This window comes from Amphiprion ocellaris, chromosome 2 (genome assembly GCF_022539595.1).
Source record: "Amphiprion ocellaris isolate individual 3 ecotype Okinawa chromosome 2, ASM2253959v1, whole genome shotgun sequence".
Lineage (NCBI taxonomy): Eukaryota > Metazoa > Chordata > Actinopteri > Pomacentridae > Amphiprion > Amphiprion ocellaris.
In genome coordinates, this window is record NC_072767.1 from 27,564,128 (window position 1) to 27,574,112 (window position 9,985).

At 38.0% G+C, this 9,985-nt stretch overlaps 1 protein-coding gene across 2 annotated transcripts; it reads left to right on the plus strand.

Moving 5' to 3' along the window:
* The first annotated feature begins 3,281 nt into the window (after nt 1–3,281).
* LOC111575988 (claudin-18) lies at nt 3,282–9,274 on the plus strand. 2 transcript variants are annotated; one of them, XM_023281455.3, is made up of 5 exons: nt 3,282–3,614; nt 6,348–6,512; nt 6,592–6,730; nt 7,429–7,542; nt 8,495–9,274. In XM_023281455.3, exons 1-5 carry the CDS (start codon nt 3,395–3,397, stop codon nt 8,634–8,636), a joined length of 780 nt encoding a protein of 259 aa, XP_023137223.1. In that variant the 5' UTR covers nt 3,282–3,394; the 3' UTR covers nt 8,637–9,274. The 2 variants fall into 2 exon arrangements, with proteins under 2 accessions (XP_023137223.1, XP_054870790.1); XM_055014815.1 differs by lacking the exon at nt 3,282–3,614 and adding an exon at nt 3,750–4,892.
* The last annotated feature ends 711 nt before the right edge of the window (nt 9,275–9,985 follow it).

A 9,985-nucleotide genomic window follows, 5' to 3' on the forward strand; every position in this document is an offset into this window, starting at 1 on the left:
ATGAAAATGGCAACACTACTGAAAACAATGATCAGTTCAAACACTGGTTGATATTGTAACTATGTTGCACTAATAATGCATATATTGTAATCAATCGGGTATCGTAGTCAATCAGTTGGACAAGAACACACAGCAAAAAAAAGTCTTTGCAGGCTTCTTTTGATTCTCTTAGGTCATTATATGTTAATGTTCACAGCTTGTTGTACTGCTTTATTGTGGAGAAATAAATCAATGTATATATAAGAATAAGAACATAATAGTAATAGGCAGCCGTATATGGATACATAGTCAGCACTGATTTTGTTTCTTACAGTGTGTAATTCACAGCAGGACAAACATTTCTACAGGAAAGTGAAGTAGATTCTCTTGTCGTGAGCATTTCTATGGGCAGCTCATGATAAGTAAACAGTGGCTCCTTAAGATGCTGGAAAAGCTGTTTGCTTAAGGTTCAGCCTGCTGGGGGACAAATGGTTTTGCACAGCAGACAGCAAAAATCATTAGTACAGGGCATGGCAGGATACTGCTATTTCTACAGACAGCGATCAAATCAGGTCATCTGTGTGAGAAAATATTATATGTTTCACTGGGTGGGTCATTAGAACTGCTTTCATTATACTTTTATAAGTGATTTCCTGTGTAGAGTGACCTGGAAGGCCCTGTGTTTCTTCAAATATGTGTTTTTGAAATCCCATTTCTGTCTTTTCTTTGGCTTTTTTACATTTTCCTCATAGTTGCCTGAATATTTATTATGCGCTCGCACTAAGAGTAAAAGCTGAAATTGTGTTTATATTTTAAGAAACTAATAGAAATGAGCTAATAACAATATCTACCTTGTAGGATTTTTTAATTAGTAAATGATATATTGACCATCACCATTTTTCTAGTCCACTGAAAAGGTTAATAAGTAAATAATTTATGCGGTAATAGTTGGAGAATACCTGAAACGTCAACACAACTTTAAACACAATGATACACTCGATATTTCTTGTTGAGTTTAGCAAACATCTGTGTGTTTATTATAAATGTAAATGCTGAGCAGCGCTGACTGTTTCACTCTGAACAAGGCCTCAGCCCAGTTTCGATTCAGTCCCGGTGTCTCTCATGTTCTCCTCGACATATCAGCCGCAGGCAAATTGGTTTCAGTTCACTACAATCATATCAGTATTTACTTTAGTCTGACTTGCTGCTGGTGCCACAATTTTATGGAGTGCCCTACCCAACAACGCTGTCATCTGGTATCGTTTACCCGCCTGGCACAGGCATAGAACAATATTTAATCTGCAAGTGTTATGCTTTTAAAATGAAGCCATTTTTATAAGTCGAAGATACAGTTAGTGAAGAATAAATCCTGAAAGTACCGTTTTAATGGTAATCATCTGAGCTGATAAAAGCCAAACTGCTGTGGATGCAGACACATTTGCACATCTGCAAACACATTTTAATGCTTTATTTCAGGAAGGCTGCTACTCTTCACTTTCTGTTTTATCCTGAGAACTGTACAAAATGAATCGACAACGTGGAACACTTTGAGTGCCAGAAATGATCAGCAGCAGGTGCAAGAAGCATTTTTGCTTGTCTTAGACTTCAATCAGAATGCTTTCTTATGAAATTATTTTATTTTGTCAAGTCAAATCACCTTTATTTATCTATCACATTTACCTATGAAGTTTAAATAGTAGATAGCAATAACCAAAGCACAACCAGCTGTTGGCTGCAAGAGTGAAAACAGGAATTTCCATGCACTTCCAGCATCTAAGGAACTGCAGATCCAATGGATTATTTTTATTTTTGGTGGCAGTGTCCCCACAATGATAGAAAAGATCTTAGTGTTAACCTGCTGTGCAGTTAATGGAGCTAACATTACTATTAGCTTTGATCTTATGACCTACTGGTCAGAGCTCTGTGGAAACTGTAAAGCTGAGAGACATTCAGAGATGGTGAGAACTTCAGCAACAATTTGAAACCAGCCAAGAAGGACTGGGTGGGTTACTGTGTTTTTAGTAGCCTGCTGTGCTCTACTAAAACCAAACTCAGTGTTTGCATCTATTTACAGTCTCTCCTGTTCTCTGTTCTCAAACATACCGTATTCAATACAACAAAATTCCCAATAAAGCTGTTCTCATTTCCTTATTTTTTTTCAGACTGTCCAATGATTATACAATAATGACTGAAATGCAGCCCATTAAGATTGTATGTAATCAGCAGTCACTTCATTTCAAATATGCCACTTTACACTGCTAAGATACTGATTTTATAACCATGACATCATCTGATAGAAATACCTTAGACATGAGTTAAAAACCGCATCTGTCCTTTGAATTCAGTGATTTTCCATTCTTGTCTGTGTTGGCTGCTATATGATTAACTGTTTTGCCCCAACCTTTAAATGACAAATGCAGAGAGAGTCTTCTTCCTGAAGGGGGCAAGGGCAGCAGCAGCTCAGGTACATTTAAAGCTGAAGACGCTGAAACAACCCATTTAGACCAGTACTAAAACCAGGAGTTATGGAGTCATGGTGAACTGAACCATCTTTATGATATTTTTAGCTGAAAAACTGAAAGACACATTCTGGGGACATGAAAGTTTCATTAATTTGCTGAGAAGGGGCACAATATGTAATTGAGGACAGTTTTATTTTAAACCATGTCTAAACAGCAGTGGGTACAGTGATGTCTGTAGTCATTATATGGTTACAGAAATGCATGTTTAGAAGTATCAGTAAAATAAGTTCATGAAAATGGTGGTTTCAGCTGACGTGAAGCATTCATTACAAGTTGCCCAATTAAACAGAATTCCCAAAGACCTTTCTCCATTTTTCTATTGTAGATGGGCTTGTTTCTTCTTTTTGTTTGCTTGTTTGATGACGTTTTTGGCAATCTGGTTTTGTTTCTGCCTTCTTCTACTCTGGCTGTTACATTCATGTTGCCTGTATCACCAACCTCTGGTGTCGCTACGCAACTTAGTCGAAACCTTTTTCCAAAGCAGGTAATGGAAACAAGCCAAATTCACATTTTCTCTTTCGTTATTTATTGCGACATTTCAAAAATTTGCTTAACCAATCTACGGAAACACAGCTTACGTCTACACTCGAGGTGTTCAGGGGCAGTATTGGGATGTAGGTCACTTGTGCTCCCTCTAAACAACAGTCAGAGACCACATGATACCCGCTCTTTACCAGCCAGCGTTAGAAGGCAGCATTAATCATATTTCCCTGATACTGATTTGCTCCACCCAGCTTCTTCTGTACATAGCTGGGCTTTGTGCAAACAGACGGGGTCACTGCTGAAGTCCTTTTTGACTTCACACCTGCCGATATCATATTCAAACACTGAGCCACGGTGCTGAGGACAGGCAGAGCTACAGTTGTCTCCAGCAGCAGAGAAGATACATCAGCATGGCAGCCACCCTGTGTCAGGTGATGGGCTTCGTCCTGAGTTTGATAGGAGTAGCAGGAATAATCGCAGCGACCGGGATGGACCAATGGGCCACAGAAGACCTCTTTGGCAGCGTTGTGACGGCTGTGTATTCGTACTCAGGCCTGTGGAGGTCCTGTGTTCGGCAGAGCTCCGGCTTGACAGAGTGCCGACCGTATTTCACCATTCTGGGCCTGCCAGGTGCGTTTTTAGTTATTACTGCTAGCACACATTGAGATGAATGAGGGGAACATACTTTATGGATTACTGGATTTGTTGGCCGCAGTTTCTGATAAGCAGTTTGATGGTCAAGTTGCTTAAAAATGAACCACCTGAACTCCAGGCTGTTTCTGGTCGTTTTTTTTTACTCCTGCCACTTTTTTACTTTCTATGAGCTAAATTTTCACTGCAGTATAAAGTCCAGCACCTCTACGGAAATAACACAACCATGTCTAGAAGCTGAGCGAATTTGAAAATATCCTTTGTACAGTATGAGACGGTTCCAATGCCACAAATCATTAAAAAAATTAAGTTAAAATTTTTTAAATTTATTTTTGAAAATTTGAAAAAACATGTCAACACGTAGAGCATGTTTCCAAGGCCGGCTGGTATTACTAGGGAAAAAATGTGACTTTACATACTGTAGATATTTAACTACTTGCATTTCAGTGTTTCCATACTTGTCTTTTATCTGCTCTGTGTAAACGCTGCCTGCAGTTCATCTGAAAAATACCTGAAGACATTTTTTACAAAGTGCAGTCGGAGCAAATGGTTCGTTTTTGGCTCATTTTAAATGAGACATCTCGAATAAAGGGATTTTGATTAACTGTCCTCACTTTAAGCGTAGATTTGGTTAATTTTCTTGAAGACACAGCACACCCGAGATTAATTGGTTCAAGGACTGTAAGAAAATTGGAAGTCTGGTGATTTTTCCTGTTTTTACAGTTTCTGCCTGATTAATGGCACCATTTAGTTTTTTTTTTTTTGTAGTTCAGAAGGTAAATGGATTCAGAAAACGATACTTCAAATCTTGTGAGGCCTGTGTTTCTGTATAATGATGGAAAAATAATGTTCAGTCAGACCACACCCTCTTTATGAAGGAGGGAATACTCTCATCGCCACAGTCTCCCGAAACCAGGAACAAAGTTTTAGGTAAACATCTGATAAGGTCAGTTCCATGTTGACGCGTAGCTACATAACAATACCCAGTAGCACCAGCGCTGCCATTTCATGACTTAGTTTGAGCGGGACATCATAAAATGGCTGCCTCAATGATTCAGTTAATAGGATTCATGTTGTCTGCATTGGGCCAATTTTTAATATCAGCTGCGACTGCCATGGACATGTGGAGCTTGCAGGACCGATCCTTTACTGTTGTAACAAATGTTTACACCTATTCTGGTTTGTGGAAGTCATGCGTAGGGACTTCGTACGGCACCACAACATGTAGGCCTTATTTTACCATACTGGGACTGCCAGGTAAGAGAATTACACTCAGAGAGGAAAAAGACATTCATCAAACATTTCTCCACATGTCGGATTAAGGAGAACATTTTCCAAAGGACCCTGGAAGGTACTTTAGAATATTTGTGATGTTTCAGGGCAGATTTTCTCCATTTCCAGCCTCCCACCATCCCCCCTCTCACGCAAAAATGCAGTCGACTGCAGAAAAGATGGTGTCTCTCGGGAATCAAATGGAAATTTGATGAGACATCCAAAGCTTAGCTGAGCAAGCACAAGCTTTACCAGAGTGTCACACAATGTAAAGTACATTTCCACACTCTGTACTTAACAGCTGAATGTAGTGTAGAGCATATTGTATATAAGGTCTTAAAGGCTTAAATCTAGAATAATACAGGTACAATATCTCAGGACACTGTAAGATTTAGTTCAGTATGTTCCACCACATGGTGCTTTGAGTCCTAAGTTTTTAAGTCACTGCTGCAATGTGCTTTTTTCTTACTTTTTTACTTTAATTGAAAGTGAATGCCGTGAGTGTTGAGCCCTCTAAGCCTCTTTGAAAGTCTACTCTTGACACACGTGCATCAGTAGAACTAATATTATTTATTATTATTACTAGAGATTTTGACCCCTCAGTTTCAGAAGTATTTCATTTGTGGCTTGAGGAGTTCTTCCTGTGTTTATGCGTTTGTACGAAGCTATGTATATTCAATGAATTTGTGTGAGCATGTACCATGCACCTTTTTGCTTTACTTTTTTGATTTATTATCCTGTAAAGCACCTTGAACTGCTTTTGTGGGAAACATGAATTCAGTTAAGATGAAGAAGGCTGTAATTAATTTTGCTTTTACACCAGAGATCACATGTAAGAAAAGCAAGTTCAGTTATTCTTAATCAAGAAATCTCTTGTTTCTTTGAGTCAGACAATATCTTGTAGTGGAAATTTTGATTAACAATTGACCTGTTACTGATGAAAGAAAATATGGAGACTTTTTCTTTTTTTAATGAAAATAGGAGGCTATTGGGAAGTTTGTGGTGGCAGTGATGGAAGAAGTATCATCAGCTAAGTGTAATTTAAATGTCAGAATTCAAAGAATCATCCTTCTCAGGGTCATGTTGAGGAATTCATTTGAATCACCTGTTATACTGTTGATTAAATCTATTCTTTGTACGTATTAACTTTACTGCACACAGCACAATATTTCCTGTTAAAATATACAGAAGTGCATTGCATTAACAGATAAATATGACAATTTTAATATATATAACTCAAGGTCATAATCACAAAATAGGACCTTCAGTCTGATGTTCTTTTGTTGCATATGATGTGCTTCTATAGAAAAGTTGTGAAGTGTAAAGTAGCACAACCACACCATCTGAGTACATTAGTTAGGTTTCTAATGTGCTCAGTAGGTTGCTCATTAATTTGACAAGCAGATTGTCAGACTAAAATGGGTAACGTGTGACTTGCAGCTCTGCTCCAGGCCGTCCGGGCCTTGATGATCGTCGGCATTGTTCTCGGAGCTATCGCCTGTTTCATCGCCATATTCGCGCTGAAGTGCTTGAAAATGGGAAACATGGAGGACAACATCAAGGCCACGATGACCCTGACAGCCGGGATCATGTTCGTCCTCGCAGGTGTGCCGATGCTCTGTTCTGTCTTTAGCTCCGAAGTTGCTGCAGAAGTGTTTTGTACTGATTCCTCTGCATTTTTTAGGTGTCTGTGGCATCGCTGGAGTGTCAGCATTTGCTAACTTGATTGTGCAAAGTTTTCGGTTCACAACGTACGCCGATGGTGGATTTAACACGTATGGAACAGCCAACGTTGGTGGACTAACAGGAGCTCTGACTCCGAGGTAAACATCAAGTCAGATTGAAAGACAACAACCACAGGGGAAAATTTGAGGATCCCATTTAACATTTTTCTTTAACAAAAAAATAGAGATTGTATTCAACGTTACAAAAGTAACTGTGTGCAAAAAAAAAATCTATGTGCAAATGCATCTTAAAAGAGCATTTCCTCTTTCAGTGACAGAAGTATTGCACACATTTTGACCAAACTGTCAAAAATTAATACTGTTTAAGGTTGTCATCCCTCACATTGGGATTTTCATTGACAGCCCAAATGCTGCACCACAGAAAACCTACCCAGGAATTAAGCCCCTCACATTTTTCCTCATTGTGGGTTCATTTTTTATTGCAATACAACATTGTGACCTCTATGGAAACAACCACAACTACAAGTAGAGAGAACTCACAAATGTCTTCTGGGCATTATAAGACAGTTACAATGCCAACAGTTCCAAAACTTGAACTTCTTTGATTATTTACCTTACAACAATTTTAGAAAAAATAAAACTGGAATCAACATTTACAACATTTTTCCATGTGCTCACATTTGTTACCAGTCCTGGAAAAATGGTGTCATTGCATACAATAAATATTTTACAACTTACATTTGTAATGTCCTTTTAAACCCATCAGTGGAATTTGCATGTTTTACCTACTGAAACATTTTCAGAAGTGTTTTACCGTAACCGTTGTGTTCTTTCAGGTATACGTTTGGCCCTGCTCTCTTCGTGGGTTGGATCGGTGCAGCTATCTTGCTTATTGGAGGCATCATGATGTGCCTGGCCTGCCGTGGAATGGTTCCAGAGAGAAAGCAACGGTAATCTGCTGCCTTTTGTGACCTTTAGCAGGACATTTAGGGACAGCAGCCTCTCTCCTCCTACAGTAAAGTATCAAAGATGAGAAGCTAATAAAATGACCAGAGCACAACATGCAAAACACTGTTGTACAGCATATATATTGGATACTATGAAACAAAAGCTCGTAGCTTCTTGCAAAGCTGAACAACAGTGTGAAATGCTCCTTGAATATATATTTCTTGTTGTTTTCGTATCACTTCAACCTTCTGAATCCCAGAACCTGCTAACAACTGATCGGCATGCTGTCTTTAGGAAACTGCCCAAAGGCCCGATTTATCAGCCAGAAACTGTAAAAGCAGGAAGAATCATTTGGTTTTTAACTTTCTGACTTTCCCTAAACTACTAATCTAAATCCATTTAGTTGGGAAACTTAAAACTGTGATATTTAATCAAAATCACTTTATCCTACATTTCTCATTTATAAATTCACCAAAAAATGTACTTTTTGTACAAGATTCTGTAAAATTCTGCACTCAGCTACTGAGCCACTGTTTCCCAGCATTGGTAATACCTTTGGGCACTTTTTTATTTCCAGTTTTGTAAAATAAATTAATTAAATACATTACATATTGATTTTTTTTTTTTTAAACAATTCATGGCATCACAACTGAACAGAAGACACGTTTGCGTCTGCTCTATCTACACCCATGGTTGTGTTGCTTCCACAGAGGTGCAGTACTTTATATTTCAGTTTAACAAAAAAAAAAAGTCCACAGTGATTAAAAATAGGACAGGAGCGAAAAAATTCCGAGAAACTGCTTGAGATTCAGCGGGTTAATTATCCCTAGAGACAAAATGCCCAGAGATGGTTGATGAAGGCTGGAGCAGGTTTGAATCTGTTATGAATTACTCCAAACTTACCTTTGTGCTGTTCTTTCTTTTATTTACGTATTTATGTGAACGCTTCCTCAGGTACGATGGGATGGCCTACAAGGCTGCTTCTCAGCACACGATGTACAAGTCTGACACCAGATCCCGGCCCGTCTACAACGACTCCTACAAAGCTCAGAGTGTGGATGGAAGGCAGTCGAACCAGAGGTTTGACTACGTGTAGAAACACATCAGCCTTGTAATTACCTGTTTTATATTCCACAGTTCTAAGATGACTTTCTCATAGACCTAATGCAAAAGATGGATGTGGTCTCTGGGTCTGAAAAGTAAATCCAATGTTAAAGTGACTTAAACCTGCATTTCTTCTAACCGCCAACAGGAGGCGACTCCTCTGGTGGCAAAAAGAAATCTGATTGTATAGAAGTCTATGACAAAATAAGTGTACTCCTCATGTCGCCTGCCACTTTAGTAAACATTTTATTGATCAGTTTATGGTCTGAATCTCAGTTTCAGATCACTTTCAAAACAGCACAATGTTCGTTTCATAAATTATGGTCCAATTTAAAGCAAAATAGACGATAAATCAGGACATGTTCTAGAGCAGCAATGACCAAAATCCAGTCTTCAAAGATGACATCGCAGTGGCTACATCCATGTTTATATGCAGTCTGTGGTTTTTCTCATTTTTTTAAGCAAAGATTCATTGGAAGTGCAGTTATTTTTTATTTCTCTCTACTTTCATTTCATAGAAAATTTAAGTTCTAATTGTGTTGTTAAATAGCACAGTGTAATCACAATTATAAAATACTGTTCTGTAATTTGTGCTGTGCTGTCTGTGTGTCAAATAAAATGTCATTCTTATTTTGTCTTGTGCAAAATTTATATTTAATAACTATGACAGAACAAGGACACCAGCTGCACCGTGGCTTCAAACTTAGCCTTGTTCTGACATTAATTTAGTTTTTTAAGTGGAGATGTATGCATCACAAACCTCACAAAATACTTTCCAGAAGGAATTTAGCTATGACTAAAAAATAACCAAATATACTGAAGTACAAGCATTAGCGTAAACAGTAAACAACAGCATGTTTTTCACACGTATTTTTGTATGTATATGTAAGAAGAAAATCCTGCTTCAACAGAAACAGCTTATGATGCCACAGTGACTTCCTTAGTCAGCAAACTGATTTCTACTAATGTGTCTCAGCTGGACTTACACTCTGCTAAAGTCTTCACTACTGCTGCTAATAATAATAATTATAAACCTAATTAGTACTTTCACTAAACCTCACACAAAAATGAAATTTACCTCACTGACACGTTCGTTAAACTTTAATGTTGCCACCTTAGTTTGAAACTATCTAGTAGTTACTCGTACTGAAGTAGCTTAACATATTCCTCACAGCTTGTTTCTGTATTTGTAGATATTTGGTGCATCACCGAAAACATAACATATAATATATAACATGTAACTCAAGACCTTAGTTTAATTTTTCATTTGACGTGATTAAATGTTTTGTACATTTCAATGGCATGACAAATGAGAAAATGTTCATATTTGAAAGAAATGTA

Bases quoted from the DNA above. Each gene is read 5' to 3' on its own strand.
- LOC111575988 (XM_023281455.3), top strand. From the start codon at position 3,395: ATGGCAGCCACCCTGTGTCAGGTGATGGGCTTCGTCCTGAGTTTGATA. The intron at 6,731-7,428 runs GTAAACATCAAG...GTGTTCTTTCAG, and splicing joins ACAGGAGCTCTGACTCCGAG to GTATACGTTTGGCCCTGCTC. The intron at 7,543-8,494 runs GTAATCTGCTGC...ACGCTTCCTCAG, and splicing joins GTTCCAGAGAGAAAGCAACG to GTACGATGGGATGGCCTACA.